The sequence below is a fragment of the Leptomonas pyrrhocoris genome (genome assembly GCF_001293395.1).
Source record: "Leptomonas pyrrhocoris isolate H10 chromosome Unknown, whole genome shotgun sequence".
Taxonomy (NCBI): domain Eukaryota; phylum Euglenozoa; class Kinetoplastea; order Trypanosomatida; family Trypanosomatidae; genus Leptomonas; species Leptomonas pyrrhocoris.
Window position 1 is genome coordinate 1,454,011 of NW_015438360.1, and position 20,564 is coordinate 1,474,574.

Genomic DNA, 20,564 nt, shown 5'->3' on the forward strand with positions numbered 1-20,564 from the left:
CATCGCGAACGAAAAGGCGGGCCAGCAGGTTGCAAGAATATATAGAAACAAAAAACAGGAGTGATAGGGAGTGCACTTGTCTTTTAGGTTTGTGGCTGAGAGGAAAGAGGCACGTCTGGTGAACAACACAGCAGCGAGAGAGAGGATACCCCCCCACACACACACACACACACCTTTTCCCAAAAAAAAAGATTTCTTCGAGTTCACAAAGCCGAGAAGTTGCCGTGGCACTTGATGCTCAGCCACTGCGAAAGCCTTGGCATTTTCCTTTCTGGCTCGTCAACCTACACACAAGAAATGGAAAAGAACGCGGAAGGAGACGGTGTTGGTGCTCGTGAGACGCGCATCGAATTCAATTGGCTCTGCTAATCCAGCTCGTCGCTTTTTTGAGAGCCACTCCCGCTCGCGACGCGTGGCGGTGTATCCGTCACTTCCGACGCCATCGCCGTAGAAGAGTCCGTCGTGTTGGAACTGGACGATGGCTTCAGCTCCTCCCACGGAAACGGCCACGTGTGGCGGCCAAGGTACGAAGTCGCCATCCCTTCCAGCACTGTGACGACCATCGCCTCAATCGCCTCCGAGCCTTGCTCGGGGATCATCACGGAGAAGGTCGACATGTACGCACGCAGGAGAATCTGTGCGAGCAAAACACCCATAACGCGTTTAGTGCGACACCGCGCCGCACCGGTGCGACGGCGACGCAGAAAGAGCTTTCCTAGGGTTAAAATCACGGACGGCACCTGCCACGTGAAGAAGTCGAAGTTCCACTCCGCGCCCGAGCTGGCGAAGGCGTAGAGGGCGTAGCTGGCGTACGCACCGGGGCTGAAGCGGTCCACCACCGCCAGGAGGTCGGACCAGCGCGTGAACATGTAGTCTAGCATAAATCGCGGCGTCGTCGAGGCGGCGAGGTAGCGCACAGGCATGATGAGCACCGACACGCCGATCTCGGCGCTCATCGAGAGCACGTAGCGCATGGCTTCCCGTTCCGAGACCGCCATGGCGCCTTTTCGGCCAAAGACCCGCTCCTCCAGAAAGCCCCGGCTGCCATAGTAGGCGGTCGAGTGTAGACAGAGTCGCAGCAAGGCGCCGTAGGTGAGGCGAATTGTTTCGAGGCTGGAGCTAATCTTGGGCAGGAACTGTGCGCTGGAGCTGTTGGGCCCCATGTGGTTGAGTCCGCCCATCATTGTGGAGGTATTGTGCGGCTCCATGAGAGGACTGGACCCGTTGCGGCCTTTTTGGGTGGAGAAATATACTTGCGGACACCGAATAATAAATATACTGCTAGAAATACTGCAACGACTAATCGGAGGAAACACGTCAAAACGGAAAAATCAAAAATGATACACTAACTAATCCGGTTTCCTCTAACTAATAATCAATAAACCAGCAGTACTTTTCTAGCTCTTTTGCTACTTGTGTGCTCTTCCTTTGTTGTTGTTGAGCGAAACAAATAGCCTACTCCCCAGGGTCAGGAACGAAGAGACAGGATATGAATACACACACACACACACATACATACATACACACGAACACACACGCACACATACTTAGTGGGGGACAGGAACGTGGATACGGAACGAGACACCAGCGACAAAGAAGACAAGGGAGCAGGAAACCAAAAGAGCGGGAGAAGGTAGTTTTTTTTTGTATTTCGAGCGCAGAAGCGCCGTAAGAGCCGCTCTCAGCGTTTTGCATCGTCCTTCGATTCAGATAATAAATAATGATGAAAAAAAGGAGGCAAAGTACACGTCTGTAGTAATCCCAACGGTGGATCCAAACTAATGAACGCCGAAGTGGTCCGTCTCGGCATTTCTGTTTGCTGAAGTGGAGCTCTGAAGAGAGAACTTTAGAGCTATCTTGTGAAAGTGGAACCACACACACATACCCCAAGACACACGCGCATTAAAAGTACATTGGCCAACCAAATCGACAGCCTTCCGTCAGACGTGGCGACAACCCCTCAACCTTATGAACTCTCCGTGGCGTAGAGCGGCATCACAAGCTCGCGTGGAAGCTGCAACGAAGGCGACACAATCAAAAACGGCTTGGGGAGTTCTCCACCTGACGGTGCGAGGAAACTCACAAATTCCCGCCCGACTTCGAGCAAGACGACGAAGCCCGCGACGTTCGCCTCACCGGCAGAGGCGGTGGTGTCCGCCCAAACCACCGATGCCAAGCTCAAACCGGGGACATCGTTCCACTCAAGCCGCTGAAGCGTCTCGGCGTGCATCAGCTCCAAGTCGCTCATGCGCGCTACTCCACGTACCGGCAGACGCGGCGCGCGGGGCGTGCCAAAGAGGTAGCGTTCCAGCTGCAGCTGCCGACGCTGCGCCACCGCACCTGCGCTCGGCGGCGTCACACCCGCCATCTTCGCCGCGCGCAGAAACGTCACACTGCGGCCCAGCACCGCATTCACGAGGAACCTCTCCAGGTCGTAGTCCGCCCCGGTGACAATGACGTGCGTGACGGCGAAGATGGAAATTAAGTCGCTCAGCAAGTCGTGCGCTATCTCCGTTGCAGGGGACATCGTGTGGATCAGCAGACCGCCGGCCTCGAACTTCGCGTTGGCGAACCCGAGCGATGTAGCGGCCTGGGCAACGCAGACGCACAGGTCCAGGTAGCGCTTGCGAGTGACACTCGTGACGGACGGCGTGCCGTGAAAGAATGCCAGCGGCATCATGACATCAAAGTCCTCCGGTGCCACAACAGGCTCCTCCGCAAAGACGGCAGACACGGTGCCTGGACACCCAACCAACGGCATCGCAACGTCCACGTCCACGAAGGCGATGCCGTACGGACTGTCCCGACGGACGGCGAGATTCAGCAGCGACCGGGCCACCAGCTCGCGCTCCCATTGGTTTTCCCCAACTATCAGCACACGGGGTCCTTGCCATGACTCCTTCAGCTCCTCGGAGCTGGACAGCGTGGTCGTCGCGCGTTCTTGGATCGCCAGTGTTGCATCTGCCCGCGCCGTGTCGAGCAGCGCGTGAATTTCATCTAATGTTCCATTTAACGGTGCCTGTGCAACCGTCGCTGACCCTTCAACCTGAAGGATCGCGTCAGCATATGCCTCGATGACGATGCACGCCTCAGCGGGAAATGTGTAGCGCTGGTTGCGTGTGAGGGCACTGCGGTGCAGCTCCGCTCGCCCGCTGAGCAGCACCACAGCACCGCCGGGCTGGCCAGACGGCCATTGAATGGTGGCCGATTCTTGACAGAGATGGATGACGCGTCGCGTCGGCGCCGTCTGCATGCTGACTGGAGTGGAGAAGAAATGAAAATGTGCTGGTGTTCCAAATGTGTGAATGAAACATGAAGGAAAGAGAAGAAAAGAAACAGCACAGTTTGGATGCGAAGAAAGACAGCTGCGCAGGACAACGCTGCGTGGCATGTGGACGAAGAGATTGCCGTTGGCTGTGCTGGTATAGGTGCCATAGGGAGAGGTCAACAGACACTTGGCAGCGTCATTCCGCATACCTACATTTTCTGTCAACAAAAACACAAACAAAAACGCAAGATGACTGGATGTGCGTGTGTGATTCCTCCAGTTCTCTTCGCAGCTGAAGTTGCCTACGCCGGGCGGTTTCAACAGAGAATTGAATACAACACAAGTAATGCTGTTGAATCAACCAAGAGCAATCACCGCGGGAAAAAAAAACACGTTGACAAACAGCAGCAAAAAACGTGAAAAGGGAGGGGGGAAGGAACTCCGCTTTTCCGACCTCCTCCAGAAGAGCTCACGAATACAACTTGAGTGCCCCCGTGACAGGATTTAAGAGGTCGGATGGGGCCGGACCAAGGGCAACCACCACCACCTCATCTGAGTCAGAAGGCGTCATTTTCTCTACCGCCACCCCATCGTGACTGCCGAACTGAGAGCGGCGAAGCTGTACCACAAGAAGTCGCTTCTCCTCTGCAGCCCTCACCACCTCCGCCATTACCGCCTCTTCTGGACACTTGAGTGTGATTTTGCCGCAGCCAATCCGATTCCACCACAAGTACCAATGCCGCCAGCGCTGCCAATCTTGTACGGTCGGCGCAAACGTCGATGAAGCGGAGGCTGCAACGAACCCGCTATCGCACGTTTCGGCGGAGGACCGAGAGGAGACGTTTTGGCCGCCGTGATGCAGTTCCACCAGCCGCACTCCCGCGCTGGCCGTCAGCACCGCCACCTCCTGCGCGGACATCTTCGGTTGAACTGGGTGTCGCACCACAAACACCATCTTCAGACGCAAGTCCTCCATCCGCTCATACTCGCTATCTTCCTCCTCTTCATCTGGGTGTGTCGACGTCGACGCCCAACTGCTGCTGCTACTGCTGTTGGAAGGAACAGCTTCGCCTTCACCACAACACTCATTTCCAGCTTCGGCAGAGGAAGTGTCCACTGGGTTGGTGTTCGCCTCCATTTGTGCCTCTGCGACTGCGCCTGAGACGTCCGAAGACGCCGATGCTTGCTGCGGGCGCAGCTCGTTCAGCAACTTCGCCGCCCGCTCGCGTCGTGAGAGAATCGGTGCGGGAGTCGTCGCCTTCTCCAGCGACCTGCCCGCAGAGGTGGAGACGCAAAAGTGGAGAAGCGCGCTGCAGAGAAGTGCGGCGGCGCAGCCGAGAAGAACCCCCACTCCGTACGCCGCCGGCCGCACCTTCGTGTCACATAATGGCGACATGAAATTCTGTTGCACGTGAAAAAAAAAAAAGAAGAGAGAGATGGGAAGGGGGGAGATGGCGATATTCATTAGATGCGCGGCTACGAATACGAAGACAGAGAGAAGCGGAAAGGGGAGGGGGGCACCGCGCAGTAAGCCACAGAATTAATAAAGCGTTCTCTCGCAAAAAAACCCATAGCGGTCGTATCAACCCTCTGAAGACTCTTCTCATCGGTGACAGGAGCAGGAAATGCCAAAAAATAATAATTCGTGTGTGCATTCCGCAGCTTGAGATTCGAGCAATCACTTGTAGCCGCTGCACAGCCACTTCTGTGCCTTTTATTTACCCTTCAACAATCGCATCTCTCATTTTAAGGACAGTGCACGGAGAAAGAAAAAAGCAAGCAAATACAAGAAGAAGAAGCAACGAGGAACGCAAGCCAAAGTTCCTCTACACAACAACTGTAATGCGACAAAATATTGAAAGCGTTCCTACACAGCTCTTCTACACTCCTCGTTTCTTCTTCGTCTTCACGCAGTCGGCCGTCGGTTATGGCGAAGTAGAATGCCAGGTGAGGCCTCGTTGACCGGTCGCACATTGCCTAGTCGCAGTGCGCTCCTCCGGCGAGCAGCGTTGGACGACGTTGTTTGCTTGTCCCCGCCTGGCGCTTTTATAACGTTGGCCGAACGGCTTTGCAGTGTCGCGCTACCGGGCCTCGGTGATACCCACGGCGTCTGCTGTGCCCGGTCCGTCACGCCGTGGTTTGCATGGACCTTCACCGGCACGAGACGGCGCATTGGCTTGCGGTTCACTGCAGCAAACGCCTTGTCGTCCTCGAGGCTGATGGGGGTTCTATTCAACAGCGGATGTGGGGTGTGAACCATCGTCGTGGCCGGCGTCGCATCGCCTCCCCCAGCCGCACTCCGTCGTCCGCTCAGCGGTGCAGGAGAAGGCACCGTGTTGTGGAAGCGCGGTGTCGCAACGCGCGTGCCGCTGCACAGATTTGTATTGCCGGTCTGCCGCGACTGTACCACGCCGGTGGAAGAGACCCGTCGATACCCACGCGGGGACATCGCGGGAGGCGGAGGGAGGGGACGCGCCGTATTCGGTGTGCGCTGCGCGTCCCTCCCACTGCCGCGTTGAACCACGCCTGAAGTCGTAGTAGTTGCAGCGGCAACAAAGTGCGGAGGGGTGGGAGGAAGAGGGTTCGACGAGCCATTCGACGACTTCTGTGCGTTGAGTGGGTTCGACAAAGACGCGTCCGCCCCGTGAGGATTCTGAAGATGGACGTCACTGGTGCTGTTGTTCGCCGTGCGCGGACTTCCTCCCGCGGTCGGTGCGTGAGGAGAGCCGGGCATCGACGGTTGACGCAGGCCGAGGGCCGACAACGGAAGCGGTTTCACATACGGTGTCGGTTGGTTGTGAGAAGCAGGCGCGAGATGCTGCTGCGGAGGAGGAAGAGGCGGTGACGCCGGCGCTTCATTCTTCGAGGGAACTTCCGCAGGAGGTGCAGTGAGGAGCCGGTTTTTGCCGCGGGCGGACAATGGGTGCTCACCGGCCGCGACGCCGCCCGGTCTGCTTACAACGCGCGACACCGTCTGGTGCGAAGCGGCCGCATGGGCTCCACGAGCCGAGTACTGCAGAGGCACACCTTGCTTCGTCTGCGGGCCTGTCGGAGCTTCACGGACGCCACCGTTGCCGGTCACGTTGACGGACGTGCGTAACTTTTGGCCGACAGTGGGGCGGAGAGGTCGAGTGAGGGGCGCGACGGCGGTCGTTCGACCTCCACGACCGCCAAAGCGCTCCTGACGCACTTGCGGGGCGGCGGCGGCGGTGGTGGCGGTGGCGCCAGCTAGGGCGCGAGGCATACCGAATGGTTTAGGGTAGTGCGGTGTGGCGGCATCAACTGGCGGCGCCACGCAATTGTGTACGCCGCGACGCTTGCACGGGCTAGGTGGAACCGGCTCCGGACTTTCGCTCATGTGCGCCGACCAGCCGCCCGCTGGAAGCAGGAAGGTACCGAGTGGGTTGGCCCCAGCCACGGCCTCTGCCGCTGAGGGGCCGGCGGAAGTGCTGCTCACGCTCATATTCTTGCTGCAGGTGAGAACGGTGCTGCTGCGCCGGTCCGTTGCGCTGTGCAGTGGTTCGTAGGTAGTCGCTGGAAGTACCCCGGCTGTGATGTTCGACGATGTCGCCGTGACGCTGACACGTGGACGCTCGAGCACGGCGGGCATCATGCGTTGCTGCACCGCTCCCGCAGCAGTCGTCTGCGACAAGGCACTTTGCGCAAGGACGCGCTGACGCTGAGCGCGGCGCTTGCGATCTTCTTCCTGTTGTACTTTGAAGCACTGTCCGCGACGGCTTTGGTTCAGAACAACCATGTTCACCACATCATCGAGAAGCCGCTCGCGCTGATCACGTAACGCGGCCGCTTGTTTTCGTGGTGTCCCGGGATGCTTTTGGTGCGGCTGCGATTGCTTTGACTCCTGCTGCGGCTGCGACATCCCGTTGGTCGTGGAGTGTGACCCATCGCGAGGCGTGCGGCTTGCATTGTTCGGGGAGCATGCACTGCTTGGCGAGTGCAGCTTGCGCGCGCTGCTACTGCCACTCTTCGAGTTGCCCGATGTGGATGATCGTCGCCCCTGCATTAAGTATGCACTCGGCTTCACGTGGATCGGCATGCCCATCGAGGGGGCGTCGTAGTACACGTCGTCCTCGTCTGCGGGGGACCTGGGCGAGAAGGCGGTAGCGGCTTTCCTTCCGGAGTGCACCGCGGGCGTGGGCCGTGGAGGCAACGGGGCGTTCTTGCGACGATGTCGGTTGACCAGCATCTGCTCGTCGCGCAGAGCCGCTTGGTGATAGGCCATCTTATCCTTCAACGTCATATTTCGAGTCGTATCCTTCACAGCCGTCACGCCGTTGCTGTTGGAATCGACGCCGTGGAGTTGTCGAGCACTAATTCGAGTTAGGCGCACACCGTTGTGCAGTTCGCTGCCACTTGCTGACGTCTTTGCCGGTAGAGTCTCCATGGGTGAAGTTAAAGTTTCGGGATGCGCGGCGGGCGCTGTCAACGAAGGAGCGAATTTTGCGTCGTGTGTTTCGCCTTTCGTTGTCGCAAGATCGGGAGTCGCCTCGTCCGCTTTCTGCGTCTCGTCTTCGGATTCGGCATTGCAAGTGCTCGGTCCATCTTCACCGACGGAAGTGGTGGCAGGAGCAGCAGCAGCAGCAGCAGCACTCTGCGATGCCGGGAGCATTAAAGAGGAGCGAATGCGCTCCACCGTTTCGTTGATGACGTCCTCCACCTGCGCCGCTGCGAGGTAGGCTCCATCGGCCGCGGTCGAGATGCGCAGCTGGGCAAACGAAGAATGCAGCATCCACTCCAAATCTGCAATAAAAGACTCGACGTCAGACACGCCAAAAGTGCCGCCGCGGAGATTGTCGTCATCGCTCAGCAACAGCCAGTCGCTCACGACCCACCGCGAAGGCTGCCGTGCCTCGGAGGCGCCGTCGCGCACAATCAACAGCTGTTTAATGGCGTCCACGCTGAGGTTGCCGTGGGGTGGCAAACCGGCACTGGCGTAGCCAAAGGATTCGACGGCGCTCAAAATTTCCAAGAACACCTGCTCCTCCATCACGCCCCAGCCAGAGCGAATGATATCACCGAGAGAGAGCCCCGCGAAGGCCTCCACGCTCGCGACGTAGGTGTCGCCGGTGGTTGGTTGTTCCTGGATGTAGATGTCAATGGGCAACGCAACGGACGGCGTGGCCGCGGCCTGCGCGACGGCTGAAAGCAACGCGTCAATGCGTGCCTGCTGCCGCCGAATTCTTTGCAAATTGGACAACGACAGAAGTTGTCCCTCGTGCGGTTGCTCTCGCTGTTTCTCTTCGGCAGCATCATCCACAGGCTCGCGTACGAGCTCCAGCTTCCGACTTCGCACCTCGTACGCCGCCCCCGTCATCTTATCCTCTGCGCAGAAGCGCGGACCGTTTTTGCTCTCATCCGCCTCGCTCACGCAGCTCCGCACCGTCAGCAGCGGAAAGAGGTCATGGTCGATACTGCTGGGCGCTTTCAACGAGCTCTTGAGCATGATGTCGAACTGCACACACCCACACACACGCAACAAGATACGATTAGAAGTGTCTTTATGGTGAGTACAAAAAAAAAGGAATTCTACAAGGAAAAAGACAACAAGATCACACGCAGGACTGACAGAGGAGCAACTTGCAGCACTAGAATTACACGAAAGCAGGGAGAAAAAAGAGTTGTTGTCACACACACACACACGCAGGCACGCCCACACAGTGGAAAACGTTCAATATATATGTGTGTGTGTGCGTGTGTGTGTGTAAAATCTAAGAGGAAGGTAGTGTAGAAAAAGTTAAACAGAAATACAGCAGCGGGGAGCGCCGCACAACGTGAGACGTACAGCAAAAGAAGAAGGGTTTATACAAAACGCCGAGCAGCAGCTCGAAATCCGGGCAAGTGAATGTGTTATGCCTTCGTGGAGAAGGCAATCTTCTAAAAAAGAGAAAAAAAAAGAAAGAATGCAACAGCGTGCGTTAAAGTCTACGTTTAAGATACACGTTGGTCAGAGGTAAGAAAACATTCCAAAGAACAAATGATGCCCCACGCTTTATTTCGCGACGACTTCAAGACGAAAAAAAAAGCTTCTGTAACTCCTTTCGTTAACTTCACAGTAACGTCGTCTTTCTTCGTCTGCGGGCTTGCGTACAAACACAAAAAGACGCGCGCGAGAGCGCTGTTCTTCGAATAACTGTCAGCAGTTGGCTGGGTTGAAGAATGCGGTTTTGGTAAGTTTCAATAGAATTAAAAATATATAGAGAGAGAGTTTTTGAAAGGACAGAAGGGAAAAAGGCAGTTGGAAAGGACTGTCGATGCAGTTTTCACTTATTGCATGTTGACGCCAACAGCAAGCTCCACTTTCACGCAATGCCTTCGGAAGCTATGGTTCTATCTCTGCGTGTGTGTGTTTCGTATTTGCTGATTGAACCTCGATCAGTCGCGGTGGTAACTCGGTGAAAGAATATGGAGAAAAATACAACGTTGAAGCTGTTTATTGTAGTAATACTCAGTCAACACGACTCAGCTAAGTGGATAGAGAAGAAGAAAAAAGAAAGAAAGAGCAAGAAAGCGTGAGAGAAGAAGCTGTGATGAGTCGTAGGTAGTGCGAAGAACATCGGTAAAAGGAAAAATGTTTGACAAGTTAGTTGCTCGACACAGGAAAGGCGGTTTCTCCGTAGCGTTCCGTGCTTTGTGGCTCATCTTCCTGAGGGCCACAACGTACCAAAACTGCCACGTCTCCAAGAACACGACAGAAAACAAAAAAAGCGAAACCTTACGCCTTTTCATTTTTTCGTGGCACAGAGGCAACGCACCTTCTCGTCCCATTGCACAGGTCCAACTGCCCGTGCAGTTCGGCGAAGGCGACAAATGGATTGCGCTCCACTAGAGAATTGTGCTCCGGTGGAGAAACTGTCTTCTTATGATGGCGCGTTTTAGAAAGGGAAAGATAACCTTTTCTGTGTAATCTATTCGCATATACAAAACCCGCATAAGAAGCAACATGAAGTACAATTGTGTTGTTGATGATTTTTCGTGGTGTATCAGACACGCACGCACGCAAGAACATTTGTGGCGCCCTTCCTTCTCTTTTCCTTCGCCGAGCAGGGAGTTACGGTTGACACAGCCATGCGTACCTCCGTGCCAACAAAAATCAGAAAACCGCTGAAGCGTACTCAACGACCGAGGTCGAATGCGTCTGTATGACGAAGCTGAATCCCCTCATAAAAGTTCCAGGAAATAATAATAATAATGATAAAAGAAAGCTAAAAGTTAAAACAAAATTTAAAAAAAAACCTAAACTGAGAAAGCTACAGCACGTGGGGGGAGGGGGAGGGGGAGCGCAAGAAGAAGAAAAAAACATGGTGGAACAAACACGAAAAAAAGGGAGCATCTGACGTGTTGAGATGTGTGTGGGGCGCACGTTAAGGGCACAAGAGAGCAAGTGAAATGGAAGAGAAGGGCAAATAGTGATAGTAACAGTAATAATAACAGCAAAGAAAAAAGATAGAAAAAAGCTAGACACCACCACCATTCTCACTTGAAAGCTAAACAGGAAAGCAAAGGAAATACGCAACAACAAAAGGGGACGAAGAAGAACAACAGCGTTTTGCGGAACCGCGACCCAGAAAAGTGTGAAGAAAAGACCTAAAAAAAGGGAGAGTTTGATGTCACCAAAAAAAAAAAATAATTAAAACACAAAAAGAATAAGTCAACAGAAATAAAATGTAGAGAGAAGAGCGAGAAACGCTTCGGGGGAGGGGACGAGATGAGACGCGACAAGAGACGGTGTAATGCAGTGCCAGAAGAAAAAAAAACGGAGGGAAGGAGAAAGGAGAAGGCGTGATTTCTCCTGCACCGGCTGACGCTTTCCCCCAAACGCAAACGCAGACAAAACACACCAAAACCACAAGAAAAGAAAAACGAAAATGAATTTTAAAAAAGGAAAGGAAAGGAAAGAGAAGTGAGCAGTCTCGTAGCGAACAAAATGAGGAAAGAGAGAAAGACGTACCGCTGTTGCAATGCAGGTCGTTAGACATGACGCGCCATGTCACCTTAACAGAATGGTAGAGAAGAAAAAAAAGAAAGAAGATAGAAGTGTACCACCTACAGATACGAATCAGCATAACAAAAAACACCACGCCAAAAACGAAACAGCTGCACGTACGGAGAACATCCGAGAAAAGGACTACGCACACCAACAAGAAAAAAGAAATGGAAAGGTAAATTGACGAGAGACAGCACCTCTACGGAACAAGGTGTGTTACGTCACTTACCCTGACGTGACGTTCAAAAACAGAAGCATCAGTTTCACAGCCGCCTTGCTGCTGACTTCATCATTGAACTTCGGCCCACCAATCATGTTGGCAAGGAGGAGGGAGAAAAAAAAAACACGAGTCGCGTGCAAGGCAACTACATAGTGGAGCGAGACCACATGGCTGCACCGTCACCCCTCACAGGCACACCAACGCCGTTTCTCGTTACGCGGCTACCGGCGTCGGCGCTGTAGCGCTTCGTCTCTCCCTTTTTTGTCTCTTTTCGCATCGACAGCTTTCACGCCGCGTCGGAGTTAAATATCATCGAGACCGGCACACAACGCAGCTTGTGCTCCGGGCTAACGGGCGCCACCGTCAATAGCTCTAAAAGCGCCGTCCTTGTCGCTGGCAGCACGGTGCAGTTGGCCTCGTTGTTGCTCGCCGCCAGGGCGGGACTCTCTTGTTTCGCCCCGTCATTATCTGTCTTCGTCTCCGCCGCTTCGTCCAGGGCAGGTCGGCCGATGACTTTGCACATCAGCTGATCCTCCGCCGCTGCATCCGCGACGCCCACGGGGTTGCCGTCGCGCCGGCGGCCCGAGGCGCTGTACGAGATCGTCTTGGCCAACTCGATGCACCCGACGTAAATGGGGAGGTAGTATACGGTGAGGGGTTGAGCGGGGCGTCCGGCGGCATCGGGTGGCAGCAGCGCGTTGGCATCCACCGGGGTAAAGTACGCGTTCACGTAGCAGTACAGCTGCGTCAACAGCTGGTACGAAAAGGTGGTGCGGTCCTCCGCCTTGAAGTCCACCGTTAGCATGTCGTAGATGGCTTTCAGCTCCTCGAGCCTGCTATTCTGCAGCAGCTCCGTGCACACAGGGTACACTCCTAGTCGCTGCAGCGCCGTCTCCACGCACACCGGCGACGACGCGGACGAGTCCCACGCGTTCTGCAGTCCGCTCGTTGTTGTCGCATTCGCCTCGCCGTCCTTTTCTGTTGTGCAACGCGATCCGGTGCTCTCGGTGCCGCGTCGACTTGACTCCCCAAGGCGCCGCTTCGCACACAGCCGCCGGTGCGTCGTGACGACCATCAAAAAGAGCCGCACCGCCATGGCGGTCATCTCCAGCGGCAGAACATTCAACGTCACCGCCGCTTTCGACAAGATTCGCGAGCGCACGTTATCGAGCGCGACGCGGTGTTTGATTTCTAACGGGCGATAGAGGCTGGCGCGCTGCTCGCACTCGGTGCTGCAGTACTGCGTGTTCTCCTCCGGATCGGCGCCAACGGGGGTGGACATCGCAGGCGAGACCACCGTGGACGGCGACGTGTGCGCCGCCTCGAAGCCCGAGGGACCGCCGGAGCAGCCAGAGCACGCTGCGGAGTCCACGTTGGTCACGGGGGTGTTGCTGCTCAGCGTACGAAAGCACACGGCGCAGTGGTGCATCGGCCCCTTCGCCGCGAACACCGAGTGCGTGGCGACGATGGGGGTCACCTCTTTGCAGATCGACACTCCGGTGGCGGTGGGTGCGTTGACACGCAGCCGCTTACGGTACAAGCTATCTAAAATTAAGTAACAACCCGCCCGCTCGCTGCGCAGCTGCGACTGCAGCGAGTACATGTACCCGTTTAGCTCCTTGATACGCTCCACCTCGGAGCTGTAAGGCAGCATAATGTACGCGTGGGCGATCGCGACGGCTGCCTCAGTGAACTGCCCTAGCCCGCAGTGGGCACGCGCAATGCTCAAGTGGCTTCGCACCCACCGCGGCTCTAGCGTGACAGTGGTGCGGGCGTCCTCCAAGGCCTCGGCGTACCGCTCTAAAAATATATAAACGCGGGAGCGCAACACAAAGGCGTCCACCACCGAAGTGGAATGCGCTTTTCGCGCCCTGACGCCCTCCCCGCTCTTAAAACTACTCGCCGCTAAATACGCGTTGACCTCCGTCAACGCCTTCTCGTAGTTGCCTTGAAAGAAAAGCTCCTGCGCCTTCTCTAGCGCCGTGCCGCGCAGCTTCTCGGCATCGTAGGCCGGCATCGCCTCGTAAAGGTAACGCCGGACGACGACGGTGGGGCCTGCGGGTTGCGCCTGGCCGCTTCCGACAGCGCGAGGACCCAGCATCCCATAGGCGCCCGAGCAGAGGCCGTACGACTCCCCGTGCCGCGGCGAGCTCTCATATGCTTCAACCGGCTGCAGCGACAGGCACGAGGTCGGCACGCACAACGAAAAGTAGAGGTCGGCCGCCTCATTGTGAAAGCGCACCAGCGTCATGAGGCCGGTGTGGCGCACCACTGTCCCGCTCAACCGCCCGTTGCAGATGGGCGGGTAGGCGGCAGTAAAGTAGCAATTCAACTGCGTCGCCACGTCGTCCTCATCCACAACCCACACGGTGGCGCCGATGGGGATTTGGTCCTGCCGCAGGCACGGCATAACTGGCTTGTCCTGAAGAGAGCTGAGATCGAAGATGGGGTCGGGAACGAAGAGGAAGCCGTCTTCAGCACCGTCGTCGTCCGTGCCACCGGTTGCGACGTCGCCTAAGTTGCACATCGCCAGCTGCGGCTCGCCGCCGTGGAAGGTGCCCCACGCAGAGTCAGACGAGGACGTTGAGGACGACGTCGCACTCCGTGCCGGACGTGCGACGTCACCGCCTGCCCCCTCGCTCTCCTCATCGCTATCGACGAAGCCGTCGCTGTCGCATTCCACGTGCCGCCGCCCTCCCGCTGCTGCTGACGGTGTACTTCGCGTCCAAGTAAGTGAGTTGGCCACCCTTGGTGGTGCCGGGGGGACCGTGGAGAACTGCTGCAGCGCAGCGCTAAACATATCGAGCGAGGAGGTGACTGGGTGCGCACTGCGGCCCCCGCCTGCGGGGGGGAAAGACCGCGAGGAGCACGAGCCGCTTCTATCGAAATTATCACTCATTGCTAATTCGTGAGGAGGGTCAAACCAGCAACTACGAAAAAAAAAAATGCGCCTTGCAAATCCAGCAAAGCAGAACAACTGGAGTTGTGAAGAAAAAAAGAGCACGAAAAAAACAATGCAGAGAAAAGTTTGGTGGCGTGACCGTCGAAGTCTATTCCTGCCGCCGCTGCCGGTATCTGTGTGAGGAAACGGCCCTCACTAGCGTTCCGGCTAGCCCTTTTCCCCCTTTGTGTCTGATGACCGTAAGAGGAGAAAGGGGCAAGTAAAGATCTTTTTAAAAGGAAAAAGAGAACAAATCAAGCCAACAGTACATAGAGAAATGTCTTCAAAAAAAAGGAGACCTACCTTCCGCGATCCCCTTACTGTCCGCTCGAATTTGATGTTTTGATTCGGCTTTTCCCCTTTGTCACGGTGCTTCCCACTGCAGCGCAATACGAACAGAGCAAAAGAACGCACACCGCCGAAACGCAATGATCTGAATAACAGCGATAGATCTATCGTCGCCAGCAGAAAAGAAAACCAAAAAAAAAAGAAAGCAGATGAGAGAAGAGAAAAAAAGTGACGAGAAGGTATTTTCGATACACAACGTTTGGAAGCGATACAAATCCACCCGTGAGAAGGGAGGAAAACGATCTGGAAACCACAGCCTGGTGTTTTCCCTTTGCTCTTGCTGTTCCACGAATATGAGACTACGGAAGAGCTGTGTACCGAGAACAAGAAAAAATCCAGACCGATTTGGGAATTAGAAAAAAGTGGGACGTCGTATGAGAGCGTTTCGAAAATATTCATACAGATTCAAAGAGAGACAAAGAGAAGCGCAAAGTGATGCTGTCGATCCTCTTCTTCCTCTCTCGGGCAAGTTTGAGCGTGGAAGCTATAGCTATAGTGTTGTTGTTGGTTTTTTGTTTGGATGTCCTCTATACGTTTTTGGTGGGAGAGTGGAAGAGAAGCCGCCGGTGTATGTCGGCTCTAACGTTAGCGAAAGCACAACAACAACAACAGCAAAAAAGGTAGTTTGTTTGTCTCTACCTGGTCCACGGAGGTGGGCGGAAAGGAAAACAAAAAATTGAAATCAAAGAATGATACAATTTGGCGCGAGAACGATGCGTTGACCATCCAGGCTCCTGGTCAGGAAGTGTGATATGCAACCTGCTACCTCGTCGGCACCAGCGTGCAATGCGAAAAAGCGAAATAGCGAGGGGGAGAGGGAGAAGAAGGGAGGGGGATGAAAAGGAAAAGAACGGAAGGAGGGAGGGGAGAAGGGAAAGAAGTGGAAGAAATGCGAACACGTAAACAGCGCAGCGCAGCCCTTTCTGGTTGCTCTTGCGTGTTTCAAGTTTATCGAAGTGGGCAAAATGCACTCATCACCTCGACGCCTTAATACAACTAATAAAAAACGCCACGTGTGCAGTGAGCTTTAAACCGTCAAAGACGTACAAGGCTCACGGCAAGAACACGAGAGCAAAAACAAAACAACGACTGTCGTCAGAAAGTTCGCTTTGGCTGCTGTTTAAGTGGCGCGTGTTTCCGCTCTCTTCTTTGAGGACTTGATAGTTGAAATGGAGGGTGAAATACTGTGTGAACAACAAGTGCAGCGATAAACAAAAAAAAAAAGAAGAGATATATGAGCAAAGAGAACGGCCATCACCGAGAGATCCTCGCGAAGACTCGCGTGTGCCCTCGTGAAACCAAGACGCCGTAGACGCAGACGATGTTCGAACGTGTAGCGAGATCACTTCATAAATGTGCTGTGGTTTGCATATGTTTTTCCTTAACCCAGGGGCTGCGCGGCATACCGCTAAGCCGGCACCCGTGCTCTTCTTTCCATTTTCCTATTGTTAGCCACCTGCAACAACGGTGAAATGATCCGGTGGCGGCCTCACGGCACGGAAGAACACCTCCGGAGGGCTGGGCACGACCGCATCCAGCATCGTCTTGTGCTCCGCTGCCGCAATAAACACCACCGCCGCCGCCACCGCAGAAACCTGCAGACCAGCCTTGTGCAGTGCGTACGCCTCTAGCAGCTCCGCCCTATTCTCCTCCAAGTCGTGGTAATAACCGGTGCGCCGCTGCTGACGCGTTGTCCGCTCAAAGGTGCGCTTGAACATGAGGTAGAAGACCGTGATCACGAGCAGAGCGTAGAAACGTAGGAGGTGCCGGTTGCGCGTGGGCAGATCGGCGCTGTCCGCCAGCCGATCCGCCGCGCGCTGAAATCCAGATTTCTCGTTCTGCTCCCTCTCCTTTAGCACCGCCCGGCGACGCAGCTCTGCTTTCATGTCGGCTTGCGCGGCAAACGAGGCGTAGTGGGGCTGGTGCGCCCGCAGCAGCGGACGGTCCATCTCTACCCAGCTCTGGTCATCGCGGCTTTGATACAAATACTTGCCCTCGGGGGTGCGCCGCTCCGTCGCCGGGTCGAGTGCGCTGACCTTCTCCATCTCCTCGTCGCTTAGGTAGGATGACGATGACGCACTCGTGCCGCTCGGCTCCGTGGAGAACTCTTGCTGATCGACGCTGAAAGGAGCTGCTGCGGTCTGCCGTGGGGGGTGGCGACGACCCTCCGCGGTGACGCCGACAGCTCCGTTGGCAGTGCTAGACACCCCATCCTTCGGCCCCGGCAAGTGCAGCCGCTCATACCCGCCTTCCTTCAGCAGGAGCTTGTACGCGTGGTTCACCTCCTCCATCTTGACCCCGTCACCCGACTCGGCATCCGGGTGGTACACGCGGGCGAGTTCACGGTACTTCATCTTCACCTCCGCCTTCGTAGCCGCGCGACTCAAACCGAGTACTTTAAACGGGTCCCGCTGCGGTAGACGCCACCACCGCGAGTAGCGAATCATTAATGCGCTGTTGATGTAGCACACCTGCTAAACTGCAAGACGCGGATGGCGGGATCTGAACCGAGATGCGTAACAGGAAGAGAACCCTCAGACTTCTGCCTCGCAACACCACAGCGGAACTCGCCGATTTATTGATTGTTGATGCTGCCTCCGCACTTTTCTATTGCCTTTCAGCAGAAGAGACCGTCTACGTACTGGCCCGAATCGTGAACGACGAACGGCCAGAAGAGAAAATAACAACAACAATAATTCAAAATCAAAACAGAGAAAAGTATTACGTGAAGAGGAATCAGCGAAGAAATTCTGTCACTCACAAAACAGTCCGATACCATCATCTCTTCGAGATATAGGAGAAAGCTTCCATTAAAGCGCCTATCCCGCACAAGAGATTACCAGCAGAACTATTGAAACACTGTTGTGTTCGAGTGGGTTTTAACTTCATTTTCTTTTGTACCACAACAAGCTTCTTCATTAGCAGCTCCTTATTGGGGTCTATAGGGAGCTGCCACCTTTTTTCAGGTACAATCGCCGTTGTGCTCTCACATCAAACGTACTCTGGTGCACAATCATATTCGTTTTTTTAAGTTCTGTAACTTATCCGACCAGGAATGTGAAGTCAGCGCTATTAAAGACCAAAAAAGAGATGAACCGCTGTTTATCTGCGTTATACACTGGTCTAGATGGAAAGAAGTGCCGCGCACCTCCTTCCATGATTCCACGGCAAAAGAAAAATAACAAACGAACAAAAAAAATAAAAGCTTTTGCAACACACAGAAACAAAAGAGAAAGCGCATCATTAAAAACATAGCTGTTCGTGTGCTGCTTTCACTCTGTCGAACGGCGGACTACAAAAACAAGAGAAGGAGTTGGCGAGGCGTCACACAACTCACGCTCGACATGATTCACTTCGTTCGCTGCCGCAAGAGTGACTTGGCGCATTGAAGAGAGGGCCAAGGCAGAAGAGGCAAAAAAAAACCCCAAACCAAAGCCGTCAATTGTTTGATTTGTTTGCAGCGGCAGCCTGCTCGTACTCTGTGCGACCGCCCTCCATCACAGCCTTTTGCAGCGCGTCGCACGCCGTCTTCACATCCTCCATTGATGCACTTGCGTTTGACAGCACCTTTTTCATTTCGCTCGAGAGCTTCTTGATCGTGTCTTTCTGTGCCGCATCCACGTACTTCCACTCGCCAAGCTGCTTATCGGCGATTGACATCTGCTGATGGGCGTTGTTACGTGCCTCCGAAAGCTGCCGCTTGGCGCGGTCCGACTCCGCGTGCGCCTCCGCTTCACGCACCATGCGCTCAATCTCGCTCTCACTCAACCCACCGTTGGCTGTCACCACAATTCCCTGTTTTCGACCCGTTGCCTTGTCCTGCGCCGTCACGTGGCAGATGCCGTTCGCGTCGATGTCGAACGTCACCTCTATCTTGGGCACACTGCGGGGGGCGTAGGGAATCCCCGTGAGATCGAACTGCCCCATCAGCTGGTTCTTCGATGCCACCTCGCGCTCACCCTGGTAGACCTGGAAGGTGATACTCGTCTGCCCGTCATCCACGGTAGTGAATGTATGACTCTTCTTGCAGGGGATCGTCGTGTTCTTCGGGATAATAGCCACAAAAACATCGCCAACAACGCTGGTGCCGAGCGACAGCGGGGTCACATCGACCAGAATCAGGCCCTTCACGTCGCCGCGCAGCACGCCGCCCAGCGTCGCAGCGCCGACCGCCACCGCCTCGTCGGGGTTCACGCCGCGGAACGGCTCGCGGCCGAAGAACTTCTTCACCTCCTCGACCACAAGAGGCATGCGTGTCATCCCGCCCACAAGCACCACGTCACTGATCTCCTCCAACTCCACGTCTGCATCACGTATCACCTGTTTGCACGACCCCAAAGAACGTTTGATCAGCTTCTCCACGATCGACTCGAACTTTGCACGCGAAATCTTCATTTCAACGTGCGCCGGACCATCAGGACCGTTGGTGGTAATGAACGGCAGGTTGATCTCCGTCTCCATCGCAGACGACAGCTCGCACTTCGCCTTCTCCGCGGCCTCACGCACGCGCTGCAGCGCCATGCGCTCCTTGCTCAGGTCGATCCCGCTCGTCTTGCGGAACTCCTCCAGGATGTAGTCCGACAGCGCAAGATCGAAGTCCTCGCCGCCAAGGTGCGTGTCGCCGTTCGTCGCCTTCACCGCGAACACGCCACCGGCGATCTCCAGCACGGAGATATCGAACGTGCCGCCGCCGAGGTCGTACACCGCGATCAGCGTGTCCTTCGTCTTCCCCATACCATACGCCATAGCAGCGGCAGTAGGTTCGTTAATAACCCGAAGAACATTAAGTCCCGCAATCGTACCCGCGTCCTTCGTCGCCTGGCGCTGCGCGTCGTTGAAGTACGCGGGGCACGTCACCACCGCGTTGCTCACCTTGTGCCCCACGAAGTTCTCCGCCGTCTCCTTCATCTTCTCCAGCACAAACGCACCGATCTGCGACGGCGAGTACTGCTTCCCGTTCCCGTCCTGCACCCACGCGTCGCCGTTCGCAGCGCGTATGATCTTGTACGGCACGTTCTTGATGTCCGCCTGGATGTGCTCGTCCTCGAAGCGGCGCCCGATCAGCCGCTTCACCGCGTAGAACGTCGACTGCGGGTTCGTGATGGCCTGGCGCTTCGCAGCAAGCCCCACAAGCTTCTCGCTGCCCTTGAACGCAACAACGGACGGCGTCGTGCGGAAGCCCTCCGTGTTCTCCAGCACACGCGGCTTGTCGCCGTCCATCGTCGCAACGCAGCTGTACGTCGTGCCGAGATCAACGCCGATCACGTCGCCCTGCACCTTGTCCGACGCGCGGCGCACCAGGCACGCAGCGGTGGCCGCGGCGCTCCCGCAAACACGACGAGCGAACATTGCAGCAGCAGCAGCAGTCGAACGAGGAGAAGGAAGTAAGGGGGGGGGGGCGAGGAAGATGTGTTTTCACTCGCTAGATATGTTTTCCTTCTGTTGGTACGCAGCCGTTTTTCTCCGTTTTATATTCTTAGGTTCTTGCTTTTTCAGTAGGGTGCATCGAGGGTACTATTGACCGATGGATAATGATAACGTCGTGTGGCGACTGGCAGCTCGTTGACGAGAATAACGGGGTGCGTGCGGAGTGCGGTTGAAGAAGAAGAACTCTTTCTTTATAGGTTGTGTAATTATTATAAGAACGTCGTCTATGCTGTTTAAAATTCTCATTATAATGCTTGCTGGAATGGTCGCCGCGCTTCGAGTACCCCGTGTAACAGACGGTGGAGGGCCGTACGTCAGGCACTGACGGCGGTTTCCCGGTTGGTTTTGGTAGATT

General features: G+C 55.4%; 7 protein-coding genes across 8 annotated transcripts; all 7 read right to left on the reverse strand.

Moving 5' to 3' along the window:
- Window positions 1–365: 365 nt before the first annotated feature.
- Window positions 366–1,547, reverse strand: ABB37_02966 (putative mitochondrial hypothetical protein; the record flags this gene model as incomplete). Its single annotated transcript, XM_015800140.1, has 1 exon — window positions 366–1,547. The coding sequence occupies exon 1, from the start codon at window positions 1,206–1,208 to the stop codon at window positions 366–368; it is 843 nt and encodes a 280-aa protein (XP_015661742.1). The 5' UTR covers window positions 1,209–1,547.
- A 419-nt stretch (window positions 1,548–1,966) lies between these two features.
- ABB37_02967 (pre-mRNA cleavage complex II Clp1-like protein) lies at window positions 1,967–3,391 on the reverse strand (the record flags this gene model as incomplete). Its single annotated transcript, XM_015800141.1, has 1 exon — window positions 1,967–3,391. One exon carries the CDS (start codon window positions 3,389–3,391, stop codon window positions 1,967–1,969), a length of 1,425 nt encoding a protein of 474 aa, XP_015661743.1.
- A 346-nt stretch (window positions 3,392–3,737) lies between these two features.
- ABB37_02968 (hypothetical protein) lies at window positions 3,738–4,671 on the reverse strand (the record flags this gene model as incomplete). Its single annotated transcript, XM_015800142.1, has 1 exon — window positions 3,738–4,671. Exon 1 carries the CDS (start codon window positions 4,662–4,664, stop codon window positions 3,738–3,740), a length of 927 nt encoding a protein of 308 aa, XP_015661744.1. The 5' UTR covers window positions 4,665–4,671.
- A 503-nt stretch (window positions 4,672–5,174) lies between these two features.
- ABB37_02969 (hypothetical protein) lies at window positions 5,175–9,753 on the reverse strand (the record flags this gene model as incomplete). The annotated part of the gene is made up of 1 exon (XM_015800143.1): window positions 5,175–9,753. The coding sequence occupies exon 1, from the start codon at window positions 8,730–8,732 to the stop codon at window positions 5,175–5,177; it is 3,558 nt and encodes a 1,185-aa protein (XP_015661745.1). The 5' UTR covers window positions 8,733–9,753.
- Window positions 9,754–11,779: 2,026 nt separating this feature from the next.
- Window positions 11,780–15,545, reverse strand: ABB37_02970 (hypothetical protein; the record flags this gene model as incomplete). Of its 2 annotated transcripts, none has more annotated exons than XM_015800145.1 (1): window positions 11,780–15,545. In XM_015800145.1, the coding sequence occupies exon 1, from the start codon at window positions 14,291–14,293 to the stop codon at window positions 11,780–11,782; it is 2,514 nt and encodes an 837-aa protein (XP_015661747.1). In that variant the 5' UTR covers window positions 14,294–15,545. The 2 variants fall into 2 exon arrangements, with proteins under 2 accessions (XP_015661747.1, XP_015661746.1); XM_015800144.1 differs by having other exon boundaries at window positions 11,780–15,542.
- A 685-nt stretch (window positions 15,546–16,230) lies between these two features.
- ABB37_02971 (putative mitochondrial DnaJ domain protein-like protein) lies at window positions 16,231–17,424 on the reverse strand (the record flags this gene model as incomplete). The annotated part of the gene is made up of 1 exon (XM_015800146.1): window positions 16,231–17,424. The coding sequence occupies exon 1, from the start codon at window positions 17,227–17,229 to the stop codon at window positions 16,231–16,233; it is 999 nt and encodes a 332-aa protein (XP_015661748.1). The 5' UTR covers window positions 17,230–17,424.
- A 796-nt stretch (window positions 17,425–18,220) lies between these two features.
- ABB37_02972 (putative mitochondrial heat shock 70-related protein 1, mitochondrial precursor) lies at window positions 18,221–20,131 on the reverse strand (the record flags this gene model as incomplete). The annotated part of the gene is made up of 1 exon (XM_015800147.1): window positions 18,221–20,131. One exon carries the CDS (start codon window positions 20,129–20,131, stop codon window positions 18,221–18,223), a length of 1,911 nt encoding a protein of 636 aa, XP_015661749.1.
- Between the last annotated feature and the right edge of the window lie 433 nt (window positions 20,132–20,564).